General features: G+C 50.5%; 2 protein-coding genes across 2 annotated transcripts; both read left to right on the forward strand.

Moving 5' to 3' along the window:
* The first annotated feature begins 1,490 nt into the window (after positions 1-1,490).
* Positions 1,491-4,442, forward strand: LOC112884622 (G-type lectin S-receptor-like serine/threonine-protein kinase At2g19130). The gene has a single exon (XM_025950072.1). It carries the CDS (start codon positions 1,868-1,870, stop codon positions 4,211-4,213), a length of 2,346 nt encoding a protein of 781 aa, XP_025805857.1. The 5' UTR covers positions 1,491-1,867; the 3' UTR covers positions 4,214-4,442.
* Positions 4,443-9,040: 4,598 nt separating this feature from the next.
* LOC112884406 lies at positions 9,041-10,385 on the forward strand. The gene is made up of 3 exons (XM_025949786.1): positions 9,041-9,790; positions 9,871-10,008; positions 10,170-10,385. The coding sequence occupies exons 1-3, from the start codon at positions 9,041-9,043 to the stop codon at positions 10,383-10,385; spliced, it is 1,104 nt and encodes a 367-aa protein (XP_025805571.1).
* The last annotated feature ends 4,030 nt before the right edge of the window (positions 10,386-14,415 follow it).

A 14,415-nucleotide genomic window follows, 5' to 3' on the forward strand; every position in this document is an offset into this window, starting at 1 on the left:
TTTTGTTATGTAAGTAAGTCCATATAAACTGTTCTAGATTTATAAATTTTTGTTCAGTGAGTCCGTATAATTTTGTTCTATAGGTTCATATAATTTGTTGGGAGTGTACTCATCTTTGTTCCGTGAGCTCGTATAATTTATTCTAGGATTATATATCTTTGTTCAGTGAGTTAATATAATTTGTTCGATGCATATAATTGTGTTTGTTCTGTGCACTTGTAAAATTGTATATGTGAATATCATGTAGAAATAATTTACTATTTATAATTATTTGTTTGTTATTCAATTTTTTTGTTCACATGAAATAATTATTTGTTTTGGTAGTTCAAGTATTTGTTCGCAGTAATCAAAATCAATATTTTATATTAAAAATAATTTTAAAAAAAGTTCGTCCGAACCTAAGTAAGTGGAATCTTATTCTGAAAATTTTAACATAAAAAATTGAATGGTGCAATCGGAATTTTATTCTAATGCTCCGTTTGAGATTTATGATTTTTTAAGTTTTGGATTGCATGCATAATGTTGATGTCATCATTGTTTGTATTTTCTGCATGCATGCACGGAATCTACACAAGCGCACCCAGTTGGGCCAAAACTGCCTAGTATTTGGCTGAAAGCAGTCAATCAGCTGATAAGGTTCCTCTCCGGAACGCGTCGGCGTCAAATCCTAAGGTGATATTTTGTTCCTTGTCACCTATAGTGACTGCTAAGGCCCGTCTTCAATTGTTAAGCAAGTGCACTGGCTCTAAGCTTATCCATCTTATACAAAAGATAGAAAATATTATCTCTCAATTGATTTGTCTTATAGCACATTGTTCAAAACATCTTGGATCCACAACCTCTCTCTCATTAATAAAGTGGGTTAACTACTTTTTCTCTAAGCTAGCTCTTGAACTCTTGAAGAACTCTCTATTCACATTCTCTTTCATCCATGTAAGCAAAACGATGAGATGGACTTGTATGACGAGCTAGCTTGAGATGGTCTTGTTGGAGGAGGTCTAACATCACCATCAAGGTAGCCCATGGGAAGTGGAAATCCATCCGAGGCCCAACGAAGAAAAGGAGGCAAGAGAAGTGGATTCAGGGTGTGTTCGTTTCTCATTATAGAGCTCTAAAAATTTTAGAGTGATTACTTTCTCTAAAGAATCGCGGTTTTATTGGAGGCCGGATTAGAGGGCTGTTCGGTGCCGGACCTCTAAAGTTTAGATGTTTCGGGTTCTCGGTGAAACCAACGGATACTCATTTGCTTTCATGGTGGATGAAGGAACATGCATGGTCCTTTAACAGGTTTGTCTTTATCCAAGTTCTTCATTCTTTTTTGAAAAGCTGCTACTTGTTTCTCAACTTGCAAGAGCTTTATAGCTTTCGAACAGTTTGGTCAATACCTACCCAAAATAAATAAATAAATAGTCACATCTGGTTTGCAGAGATTTCTCATGTTTTTTGTCCACGGACTTTCCTCCACTAAACAATAGTAGTTTGTAGTTATATGCTAGGCCAGGCACGCATTTACGCACTAATCCAATTGCCTTCACTTTTGATGGCAATGGCATAAAGTTTACGCACTAATCCAATTGCAAGGTAGGTGGTAGGAGATCCAGCGGTGTAGTCTTCCTAAACTAAAGCTTGGTCAAAGACGGAGGCGGTGACGGTTCTTGCTTGCTGGAGTTGGGATGGCAATTCTACCCGTGGACACAGAGCCTGGCTAGGACTTTATACAGCCTACCAATCACTAGCTCACCTCAATCTGCTTCGCATTACAGATTCATCTTGTTCTCAGCTTGCGTTGCCTTGAGCCAGCTGTGCCAGCCACACTTTGCTGATTTCTTCCATGCCGTGCTCGTTCCCCTGCTAGTGACGCTCGCCAATGGGGGCTGTGAAGCGCGTCTCCCCGCTGTCCCGGCCTCGCGAGCGCGCGCTGCCCACCTCCCCCCTTGTCCTGCTTGGTTGCGCATTCTTCGCCGTCGCTGCCTTCGCCGGAGACAACATCGTCCCCGGCGACGGCATCTCCGGGAACGAGACGTTGGTCTCCAAGAACGGCGAGTTCGAGCTGGGCTTCTTCTCCCCGGGCGACAACATCCACTTCTTCCTTGGCGTCCGATTCAAGAAGATGCCCAGCACCAGCCCCAAGTTCTGGGTCCGGAACAAGGTCCCAATCACTGACCTTTCCGCCTCGGCGCTCGAGGTCTTCAGCGGCAGCCTGTGCATCAAGGAGGCCGGGGCTACCCTCTGGTGTTCGAGCGGGGCCGCGCCCGGCCCCTCGCCGCCCGCCGCCGCCGCGGTGCTCCTTGACAACGGCAATCTTGTGGTGAGGGATCAGGCCAACTCCTCTCGGATCTTGTGGCAGAGCTTCGATTACCCCGGCGACTCACTGCTACCCGGCGCGAGACTCGGGCTCGACAGGGACACCGGGAGCAACATCTCCATGACGTACGAGCACTACCCGCACAATGGCAGCATCAGCGTCGATCAGAGCAGGAGGAACGGGTTCGTGCTCACCACCGATGGGCTCGATATTCTGGGGACCTTCCCGGATTGGATGGTGACATCTCAAGACAACGGCAGCTCACTGGTGCTGAATCGTCCAAACCCAAATGTGATTGAATTCTTGCAGCTCCATCTGGGGCAAGTCAGCTTGATGCGGTGGTCAGAGGATTCTGCATCAGCAAACAAAAGTGGTTGGGTGGCTCGTTGGACCTTCCCTTCAGATTGCAAATCCAGCGGCTTCTTCTGTGGTTCATTTGGTGCTTGCACAAGCAACGGCAAATGCGGTTGCCTCGATGGATTTGAGCCTTCGTATCCAGTTGAGTGGGGGCTTGGATACTTTGTCACCGGCTGCACGAGATCTCTTCCACTGAGCTGCGAGGCGAATGGCCAGACTGAACATAATGACTCGTTTACCCTGATAGACAAGCTACAGGGGCTCCCTTATGACCCTCAGGATGATTTAGCAGAAAGCGATGAAGACTGTAAACAAGCCTGCTTCAGCAACTGTTACTGTGTTGCGTATGTGTATGACTCCGGATGCAAGCTGTGGTACGACAAGCTGTACAACATGAGTTTTGCTTCTAGACCTCCATACAGCAAGGTTTATGTTCGTTGGGGTTCCAAGCTCCGGGCCAAAAATGGTCTACACACAAGAGCTATTTTATTGTCAGTGGCAGGATTTATAGCATTGGCTTCTGTGATATTGATGCTGGCGCTTCTATGGAGATACAGGAGAGATTTATTTATTACTTGCAGAAAGTTTGAAGTAGAGGGTTCTCTTGTTTTCTACTCTTATGGGCAAATCAAGAAAGCTACAAGGAATTTCTCTGATAAACTTGGCGAGGGAGGTTTCGGTAGTGTTTTCAGGGGAACAATGCCAGGGCCAGGATCAACTGTTATCGCTGTGAAGAGTCTCAAAGGCCGTGGGCACGCAGATAAGCAATTCAGAGCAGAAGTGCAGACAGTTGGAGTGATCAAACACACTAACCTTGTCCGCCTTCTGGGATTTTGTGTTAAAGGGGATGCGAGGTTGCTGGTCTATGAGTATATGCCTAATGGTTCTCTGGAATCACACCTCTTTTCAGAAAGGTCTAGTCTTTTGAATTGGGATGTTCGCTACCGAATCGCACTAGGTATTGCAAAGGGTCTAGCCTATCTTCATGAAGGATGTGAGGACTGCATCATACACTGTGATATCAAGCCTGAAAACATACTACTTGATGAGGAATTCTGCGTTAAAATCTCAGACTTTGGCATGGCGAAGCTTCTTGGACGTGAGTTCAACTCTGCATTGACCACCATCCGAGGAACCATAGGATATCTCGCACCAGAGTGGATATCTGGACAGCCTATCACTAAACAGGCAGATGTTTATAGTCTTGGCATCGTGCTTCTCGAAATAGTCTCGGGGAGGAGGACTACAAAGAGATTGAAATTCGGAGATCATCGGTATTTCCCTCTTTATGCAGCCGCTCAGGTGAATGAAGGGAACGTGATGTGCTTACTGGATAGCAGGCTGGAAGGGAATGCTGATGTCAAGGAGCTTGACATCACCTGCAGAGTTGCCTGTTGGTGCATCCAGGACGACAAGGAAGACAGGCCATCGATAGGGCAAGTTGTTCGCATGCTGGAAGGCGTTGTGGACACTGAGATCCCTCCAATTCCACCTTCCTTTCACAACCTTATGGAGGGTGAGGGCAGCGGTATATATTCCGACGAAGGGTAAAGTTTTACTAGTAGAGTGGGGAGATTTGGTACGTGCTCGGTGCTCCAAGGTTGTGCCATCATTGTAAAAGTTTTCCTGTTGCTAGACAACAACACCGATTTCTGAACTGATCGATTGACCTACTAGATAGATATGGGTAGCATATCCATCCTGCTTATATTATGAATAAGTTTGTAGGGATTGTATTTGTGTATATATACCCAGGAAATGCAATGGAAAGTTGAAAATTCTTGTCCTGTTGCCACTTGTCACCTTACCATAGCATTATACATGCACAAGTGCAGATAGTCCAAATGTAAATAGAAGGCGTGACTGCGTGAGTTATGGTAATTATAGATAGCGCTTTATCGACTAGTTCAGGGCAGCAGTGTCACGGGCCTGATCCAGGGGCGGAGTGGTCAGACAGCCTCGGCGCCCGGCCGGCGGCCGAGCAGGATAAGGTCCCATTCGCGGCGTGCGGCTGTCCGTTCGAGCCTGACGCTCTCTGCTGGTCGCGTCGCGTCACCCCGGCCGTAAGGCACCTGCTGTTCGTTCTCGTGTCTTGGTCACCGCGTGGCTGGCATCGAGGATGGCACGATCCCAGGCAGTCAGGCTTCCAGCCAGACAGCGCATACAGAAAATTATTGTACCAATCACGCGCGCTGACGCGTGGTAATCAGATTTCATTTTACGTACAAACATACGGAGTAGTAAGCAGCTAGTACTGTAGTTACTGGTAGTACTGCAAGCTGCATGCAGAACCCCGGACGGTGTGCGGCATGCGGAGAGCGGCGGAGACGGTCAGCCGTCAGCCAATGGCGGAGCCGCGGACGCAGACCCACTGGCCGTGGAACATCGCGGCGCAGGTGACGTTCGGGTTGAGCAACGTGAACTGGCCGACGGTCAGCCCCGCGGCGCGCGCCACCGAGGCGCACGTCTCGCCCGGCCTCACCACGTGCAGCCCGGTGCAGTGCACCCGGACGGCCAGCGGCAGCGGCACCCGGGCGGCGCCGCCGGTGCCTGCCCCCACCCCCGCCGCCGCCGCCGCGGCGGCCACGACGAGAAGGACTGCCGCCACGACGGCCCGGTGGTCTGCCCTTGGTGTTGCCATGTATGCGACTGTGCAGCTTGTGCTGGCGTTGGACGGTCGAACGATGGATGCGCCCTCTTTGCGTGTGTATCAGTGTATATATAATGGCTAGCCCAGAACGAGCAGGGCGTCAGTTTGTGCTGTAACGTGCAGGAGTTACATTACAATGTTACATACAGGTGCCGTGGAAGCTAACGGTTTCTATCGATGGGAAACCGAGAGGCGGCGTGAATGGTGAGTAGTAAACTGACGAGGTTCCTATGTAAACGGTAAACCGACGAGGCACGGACAGTAAACGTCGCGTGTGATGACTGAACTAGCCTCCGCAAAGAGAGCCCGACGCAGCGGCCTGCTGCGAAGCCCAAACACAACGATTTCGGCCCCCGACAGAAATCTTCGAGCCCCGCCATAAAAGCTGAGGTTTGCGAGTCGCGTCGTGGATTCGGCGCCACCTTAAATTCGGCACGTGATCTCGGCCCGGGCCGCGACGCGGTGGCGCCGGCGTGCGCCGCCGCTAGGTTCCCGCGAGCTGCCGGGACGGGGACGGTTTCTTCCTCCGGAAAGGATCTCCTGCACCACTGCGCCTGGATCATCTGCCCGCATGCCATTCGAGCCCGGCTGCCGGAGGCAGTAACCATCGCATCGACACCGATCCGCGCCACTGACGTTGAGCAGACGGGAGATATCATATCACCGTCGCCCTCCCGGCCGGCGTGCGCGTAGACGTCAGGGCGCCCCCAAATCTGGTTCAGCGGCTAGGCCCCCGCTGCCACGCTGCCTGCACCCACAGTTTCGGCCTGATGCTGTATTTAATTTTTTTCTTTTTTGAAAAAGAACTGGTGCTGGATTTATCGACGCGACCTTTTCCGGTTCAACAGTCAATGTTCTCTGATTCTCTCCCTTCACCGCGCCTCTGATTCCAACCCCAGTCAATGCTGCGCTGTCGCCTCCCCTCCGCCTGCTTCGAACTTCAAAACTCTGTTTCTTTCTCCAAGGCCACGGTTCTTCTGACAGGGAGAAAGGGAGAGAGCGAACCGACCAAGCACGAAGGTGAACGTGGCACATTGCCATCGCAACAGCCGCCGCATGCGTTTGCGGACACAGGACACGGGACCTTCCCGACGCCTCCCATCCCAGGACAGCCGCAGAGCCTTTCTTTTCCCGCGGCAGAGGGGACCAAGCCGGAGACCGCACCGCGCCGATGACTGAGAGCAGCATCTGCATCGATCCCCGATCCGGCGATCCCCAGTGCCAGGCGCCGGCGGACGGAGACGGGCGCGCGTTTCGTACGGCCACTGACCAACGCGTGCACCTGCCGCTGCGGCAGCCGCATGCTAGCCGACCCAACAGCCGTGCCGGTGCCGGTGCCGCGGCGCGGCGCGGCGCGCAGGGCAGGGCATGGGAGGGGAGAGGGCACCGCCCCCAAAAGTATTGATGGCGCAGCGGGCCGGGGCGCGGGCTGGATGCGGCGCGCATCCCAGTCGAGATGCACCCGATCTTCTCGAGTACTACTACTACCACCCCTGTATCCACGCTGATCTGTGCGTGATCCTGTGGCCAGTGGCCCAGCACCACCAGCAGCGCCAGCATCGGTTTCTCCTTTGGGGCCTCCTGCGCCCGCGTGGCCGGCGCCTAAAGCCGGCCCTGCCCCCTCCCCGTTTCAGCACGGTCATAGGTGCCCTGCTTCTGGCCCGTGGATGTGGTCCTCCACTCCCTCCTCCGGGGAGGTTGCAATGGCGAGCCAGGCCAAGCCTGCAACTGACCGATGCCTGATCGCAGCAGGGGCCAGGGATGCTGGCCGGCCGGGCGCGGGGGGCCGGCTGGCGAAATCTGTGGCAGCGTGTCATGCAGTGCCGCGCAAGCAGTGCCTGTGCCAGTGGCAGTTCAAGCCAGTGCTTTGCTTTAACCATCTGGCACTCTTGCACTGGCAGGAGGTTCTCCTTTTGGGGGCGGCTACCGTTTGCTTTTCCAAGCCCGGGCATTGCCCAGTGCAGGAGGGGACTCTAGGGGGGTGAAAGCCGAGCTGTGGCCTGGCCTGCGACTGCGAGGTGCAAGTGCAAAAGGGGCTCCCCTTTCGCTTTGCAATGGGCAGGCAATGCGCCAATGCCCTCCTCCTATCGCCAGATTCAACACGCCTACAGCTTGCAAAACGGACGGTAGCTTCGTGCTGTTGCTCGAGTTCGAGTTGCATGCTATCATTACCATGCCTGTACGTTACTGTATTCCATGATGAACCTACTGGCTACTGCTATGTATGATCTTGTCATCAGCACGCATTAGGCTTGTGCAAACGTTACATCATCTGGGTAAAGTAAATTTGAGATCCAAACTCTTCAAATGCTACGACCTATGTACAAGCTAATGAAGCAGACGGACAGGGTATCCATGGCCTGACCTGATTACTCCTGCAACTTATTGCAAGATATGCCTGCAAGATGGTTGTCCCCACACAAGAAAAGAGATGCTGGGTGGGCGGCATCTTTGTACTGACTACTGAGGACGAAGGCTGCTAGGTTATGCCCCCCCCCCCCCCCCCTCTCTTTCTTGATGATTCTTTGTAACAAAAAAAAAAGATGTTCCATGTAGACCCCAATCATTCTCTGCAAGGTAAGATCCAAATGAGCAGACGATCAAGTACACTTTGTGCATGGCTGCATATGGGAACCAGGCATCAAGCAGTCACTGAAACAGATCGTCTCCTCTTAAATGAACACCAGCTGCTGGTCAGGTCTGCACATTGAGCAAAATCAAATAATCAATCTCTGTAATCTTCATTCCATTGGTCCTTTTTCACTAGTATTTCTTAACTGGAACCCAAACAAAAAAAAATGAAGAAGGAAATGGACTCGAAGAAAACAAGCAAAGCAGAGACAAAATACAGATCAATCTACTAGAGCAGCATCTAATCTAGAGAGCACAGCACGGTTTGATCCTGTGATGCAACCTACCAGATACTCTCCGGAGACGCGTGATCCGTGCGATGATGTCCCATCTAAAATCTGGTGGTGTGTGCATGCATGGACATTGCACAGGCACAGGCTGGCTGCCCTGAACCTTCTGCACCCGGCTCGTGATCTACTGCAGGCGGGACACGATGATGAGCGCAATATGCAGCGTCACCTGCCTGCCCCCCCCTGGCTTCAGGTCAAAGATACTGCAGCTACGCATCCATGGATTTTGTTGTGCACGTTGCCATCCCGCTGTTTTGTTACCTCTAGCTCTAGCGATTTCTTCTTTTTTTTTATGCTTCTGATGAAAACAGAAGCGATGGTGAATCACTGCGAGATCGCGGAAGGGTCTGGATGTACGTGTGCTGGGTGAGACAAGTGAGGTGAAAGCGGACGGCTAGGATTGGATCCGGTGGATAGCAAAATGACAAGCGCGGCCAGAGTGCCTGGTCCACTTGCCAGGCTTGTCCCTGGCATACGTATAGGTGCCAGTATCGGATACGTATACTGCATGCAGTTTGTGCAGACCGAATAATGTACGTGTATGCCGCTAGTCCATGATACTACACTAGTACTGTGCTACTATACATCTCTGGGATGCTAACGCGGCCCCACCTGTCAGAGGAGCAAGACCACCTGTCTCCCCTGATCCCTCCTTGACTTCTTCCTCCCGCTATAAAGCGCAGCACCCCACAGGAGGAGACAACTCTCTCCTCGTCTCGCCACGAGCCCACGACACGCACCACAGCCGCCGCGCCGCGCCCACGCAACTGCTAGCACGACAAGCCCCTCCGGCGCCTTCCTCCTCCCATGGCGACCAAACCCTACTTCCTCTGGGGGGACACGAACGCCGCCTCCGCCGCGGCCTCCGACTCCGACGCCGCCGCGGTCTTCGGCTCGCGCGCTCCGGAGACAGCGACGCTGCTGGCCGCCTCCACGGCGGCGGGGGACACGGCCGCGGTCTCGCCGGAGCTCGGGGCAGCGGCCGTGGCGCGGCCGCGGATGCGGCGGAACTCGTCCGGGTCCGGGAAGCAGCAGCAGCCGGGCGGCGGCGGGGCCAAGAAGCCGCCGCAGCGCGGGCTCGGCGTCGCGGAGCTCGAGCGGCTCCGCTGCGGGGGCGACCCGCTGCGCGAGCTGGTCGCGGACGCCGCCGGCGCGCAGGGATACCCGCTGCTCCACTACCACCAGCAACACCTCCTTCAGGTGCCGCCCTCGGCGTTCGACTCCGCCGCCGGCGCGCGCTACTGCTCGCAGCTGCTGGCCCCGGCGCCTCCGCCGCCGCCAGGTCCCGCTCCGGTCTGCTTCCTCCACACGCCCGCGGCGGCCAGCTGCCAGAGGGCTCCGCTCGTGGCGCTGGAGCAGCAGTACTTCAGGGACCGGTGGGGCCGCATGGGGGGCTTCCCTACGGCTGGAAATGGCTCCGGCGGTGGCGCCGACCACCAGCCCCAACTGCTGCCGGCGACGCTGGCGCCAGAGCACCCTTCAAGCCAAAACACCATCTGGCGTCCTGCTGCGTCCTCCTGCCTCCACACCGGACACCGCTGCGACATCTGCTGCAGGGTAAGCTAGTAACCTTCCGAATTCCCCCCTGATCATGCCTTCATACAGTCCCTTATCTGCAATTCTTGGCGCTTCCATAGAGGATGAGGGCCTTGGCAGAGAGAGGAGCACTGGCACCGACGCCTCCTGCGTCTCCAAACGCCGCCGGCTCCAACACCAACGCCACGCCAGACTACTCCATCTACGATCTGGCCGCGGCCATGGGCACCGCTCGCCAGGTAACAGCGTCTATCAACAATGCAATTGCTCGTTTATTAGTCCACTCATCCGCTCGTGCGCGCAGTACTGTCTTTTTTTTGTCTGCTTGTGAAAGCTTCACTCAGTTGCGATGTACGCCGGCCCTGCGCAGGGAGACACGTTCTTGGCCCTGGATCGGAAGGGCGGAGCGCCGGCGGCGGCCGAGGCGCCGGCGAAGAAGGAGGTGAGGGAGATCGAGTTCTTCCCGGCGGCGAGCGCGCACCACACAGGCAGCGGCGGCGGGGGCGGCCGGGTATCCGTCCGCGGCGACTCGGAGCTCGCGGCGCCCTTCTCCTCCCCGTACGGCGCCGCCGCCGGCCGCACCGCACCGCAGCTCGACCTGTCTCTGAGGCTGTAGGGGCGTCGATCGATCGCTGTACCTGCTCGGCGGCGTAGGGTTTTAGCTTGTGTTGTTGCTTAAATCGGTCGTGGCGTGCTACGCTATAATACTATTCTAGATCGTTTGGTTTGTTCTTGTGGGACACTTGGATTTTATTAGACTTTGGTAGTACTTGCCGTTCTTTCAATTTTTCTGAAACACTGGCGAATCTATTATCATGTATGCAAACATAAAATACGTATCTGAACGAAGGCAATTTTGACGACAGTGAGACGATCCCGTATTTACACGCAAATTCAATTTAGTGATCGCTCGCCAGAGGTACTGCTGGCGCGCGCCTGACAGGCTGACACGCACCACTCTGGAAATATCCTTCTCACGTGAGTACGTTCATTTCCCTTTTCTTTCCCTTGGTTTCTATTTTGAATTTACTTCTCAGCACGTGGGTAGCTACAATTATTAGCATGGGTAAATCATTAGTACACGGAATGTTTTCTTCCATTTCTTTTTCTTTCCTTTCATTCCCCTATATCTTTCTTATTTAACATATGGGTAGCTACAACCATTAGCTATATGGCTGATAAGTTAATGTGTTTGAAAAGTTTTTCTAGAAAGAGTTATGCACAAAGTTGTGCAGAATAAGTTGTGTATATAGATTTACGATGACGTTGATTACTTGTATAAGTTATTTATAAAAGTTGGGTTAGAAAAATTATGCGGAGAAGTTTTTATTATAATTTTACTTGTAAATTTCATTGGCACTAGTTTCATGTGAACTTGTGATGAAAGGTTATCACTAAAAGTTATTTTGAAAAAATATAAGGATAAGTTATACCTAAAAGTTTATTCAAAACTTCTGTGACAACAATTTTACTAAAAGGATATTCTAAAAAAGTTGGATATAAAAATTATACATAAAATTTATATACATAACTTTATTAACTTTCTAAAAATAGAAAATTGTGGAAAATAAAACTTTTAAAAAAAGAAAAGTTCTGTGTTGTTGGAGATATCGCTCGCAAACCGTAGCGAGCGCTCGCGAATTTGAAGGACTCGTATTTATATGACGGGCTACTCTAGGAACGGACGGGGCGGGGGGGGGGGGGGGTGTCGGTCCTCAAGTACACGGGGAATCGGAGGGCTCCTATCTATATTTCGGAAAGTGAATAAACCATACGTCGCCGCCGTTCTGCACCATGGTCGGCCTGCTAATATTTACGCGTGGAGATCACCAGCAACCAGCAGCTTTCCCACAAGAACAGCAGCTGCTGGCCAACATGCTCCTTTTTAACGCGTGAGCACAGACAACTGCATAGGGCAAGGTAACAAGCAGTATGCTATCTTGTTTTATTCTTCTTTTAAACTATACCAGTAATATGTTATCGTGCTAAACATTTTTTGACTAGTATACTCAAAATATTAGATTGATATAATCAACATTTCTAAATATTAGATTCAACATTTATTAAAATTTAGCATAACATTTCTAACAATCCAATTCAACATTTTACATGAAAATGTTGAAGAAGTATATTAAAGATGTTGAACATGTACATCAAAATGTTGAATCAGGACACTTCGAATATTGATTTTTGAAAACAAAAATAAAAATATCTATATCGGATCTTATTTTGTTGCATAAATTCTAAGTAACACGATTATGCAAACGGAATACAAAACACATTTATAGCTTGAGAGAAAAATAAAATCAAAGCTTCAATCCAAAGAAATCTCTTCCGTCCTCCACATCATCCAACTGAACGCTGACACGTGTCCCCCTCCTTCCCACGACGAACAACTATAGCACGTGCTTTTATCTGATCCATTCATTTAGCTTTGCACGGTCTCAAATATTGAACATGAAGAAGAAAATATCTTCCGGAAGATATATATGCTTCCTGTGGAATTGGCCATGGGGTGTGGGCCTTTGCCCTTTGTGACACGGGGGTTCGTATTGACATCATTTGAAGCCCATTTAACCTTTTAGATCATATAAAATTGGGCCTATTATGTGGCTGATAAGTTTCCAGGTTCTCATCTAATCATTTGTAATAACCTACTATTATGAGGATCACTAAGCCCCCTTCTCCTAGAGAACTCATTATTGTTTTGAGAGCGAGTGAGAGCTAGGGTTACAGTTACATAGTGAGGTAAGTGCTTGATCCACTAAATCCACCAATAAAAGTGAGAGATCTTTTTTTGGATAATAAAAGCGAGAGATTTGTGGGGGATTTGCGGAGTTCCTTTATTTGTTAGCTCCCAAATCGTATATTTCTTCATTACATAGTGAATTTCTTATCGCGGCCCATATTTTTTCCCCCACAAGAGGTTTTGCATGCGAATCTTGATGCCCGCTTTTGACTTGGTGTTCTCTTTGCAATATTGTTTGTGTGTTCACAGAGTTTGCTTGCTATTGAGTGATAAAGTGGTGCTTGAAAGTTTGAGTTGCCATATGATTGATGTACGTACTGGTTGCTGCAAGTATCTTTGGGGGGGGGGGGGGGGGGGGGGATTGGTTGGCTGGTCGAAGCCCGGCCAGGCCCGCGGCATGCAGCTTCACGCTATTCGGTTATCTGCACTGAGGTCTGAGCCTGGCTCGTCAGGTGCAAAAAGCATCCCTATGCTTGGTTCTGCAGGTACAAGATAGACTTCTGTTTGCACTAGGTATATGATGAAGCTATTTTTAGAGGACAACCATGTCATGGCTGGATTTACGATAGCTCCTGCCCCGGTCAGTAGCTCTGCGAGCATGGTAGGGTTGATTGTGAGCTCCTCCGTGGGGGTGGGGGATCCGACAACACCTGTTGCCTCATTGTTTAGGTTGAAGGCCCAAATCTCGGCATGAGCTGGCCAACCGTGAGGGTTAGCTATGGTGATCTCGAAACATGCACTGCTTGCAAGCACCACATCCGCACGAGCTCTCATAATGGTCCCATATCAATGGCGTCTGACTCCGAACATAGGAAAGAGTTTGTGTATAATCTTTGTTTCGTTTTGCAGGTTGGAAGGCTGCACGACCACCATTGTCCATCAAGGTCATACATTGCAGAATCATTAGATGCATCCACGATTCCGAATAGGTCCCCTTTAAGCCTTGAGATTACTCTAAACGGAAGTTCGAGCATCATCATCCGAATGAAGCAACGGAACGTCAAAAGAGCGTCAAAGCTGGCATTGTGCGTCGTCCCGGTTCTCTTTGCTCTCAAACTCTTCGCCATAGCTGCAAAATTAGCATCACCTTGTTTTGACTTCTCACAGTGGAATCCCAACTCATGAAATGTCTTGAGATCATAAATGCTTGGGAAGAATTGCTGCACCAAAGCAAGAAAATCCATTCTGGTCGGAGGTAGAGCTTGAACCCCCTTAAACCTCGAATAAGATAGAAAAAACCTACAAATCCTTGGAAGACCAGCCATGTAACTCTATCATTATTCAGTATATCGGAGGCTCCGAGCTTATTGATAAACTTGTAAAGTGGGATTCCTCTAGTGGCATGGGCAATAAGATAAAAACCCGAATTCCTCAAGAAGCCAACCTTTGCACTGTTCTCGCTTTTGGTTCTTGCGTCAAACTAAAGATTGAACTGGTACACTTTCATGTATATGGATGAGTCAGCATACGAGAGAGCCAGAACGATCTGGACCAGGTCGCCACCATCAACACTCGTGCGCATCTATGCGTACACTTCATCAGCGGAAGTCGACTTAGTCCATAGGGCATATGCGGAATCACGGGGGCAAAACTCCATGTTGATCTCAATCATCCATTCAGAATCTTTGGTCAGGGAATGTTGTAAGAGCTCGTGAAAAATCTCTTTCAAATCATCTGATCAGACATCAATCCATGGTGATGCTCTAGTGCTCTGGTACCTATTGCAAAGTGATTGTTAAGAAATTGGTATCTTTAACCTTAACACCGACTTCCAAGAAGCGGTAACAAAGTAGTATGATATTATTTCTTTTTACGGACCATGTACCCACACTGCACTGAGGAGATCTTCATCTAGACACCAACATGGGAGACCAACTCTATATAAGAAAACTTAATA

This window comes from Panicum hallii, chromosome 3 (genome assembly GCF_002211085.1).
Source record: "Panicum hallii strain FIL2 chromosome 3, PHallii_v3.1, whole genome shotgun sequence".
In the NCBI taxonomy this organism is placed as follows: domain Eukaryota; kingdom Viridiplantae; phylum Streptophyta; class Magnoliopsida; order Poales; family Poaceae; genus Panicum; species Panicum hallii.

Coding starts and splice junctions, on each gene's coding strand:
- LOC112884406 (XM_025949786.1), top strand. CDS start 9,041: ATGGCGACCAAACCCTACTTCCTCTGGGGGGACACGAACGCCGCCTCC. Junction 9,791..9,870: donor GCTGCGACATCTGCTGCAGG/GTAAGCTAGTAA, acceptor GCGCTTCCATAG/AGGATGAGGGCCTTGGCAGA. Junction 10,009..10,169: donor CCATGGGCACCGCTCGCCAG/GTAACAGCGTCT, acceptor CTGGATCGGAAG/GGCGGAGCGCCGGCGGCGGC.
- LOC112884622 (XM_025950072.1), top strand. CDS start 1,868: ATGGGGGCTGTGAAGCGCGTCTCCCCGCTGTCCCGGCCTCGCGAGCGC.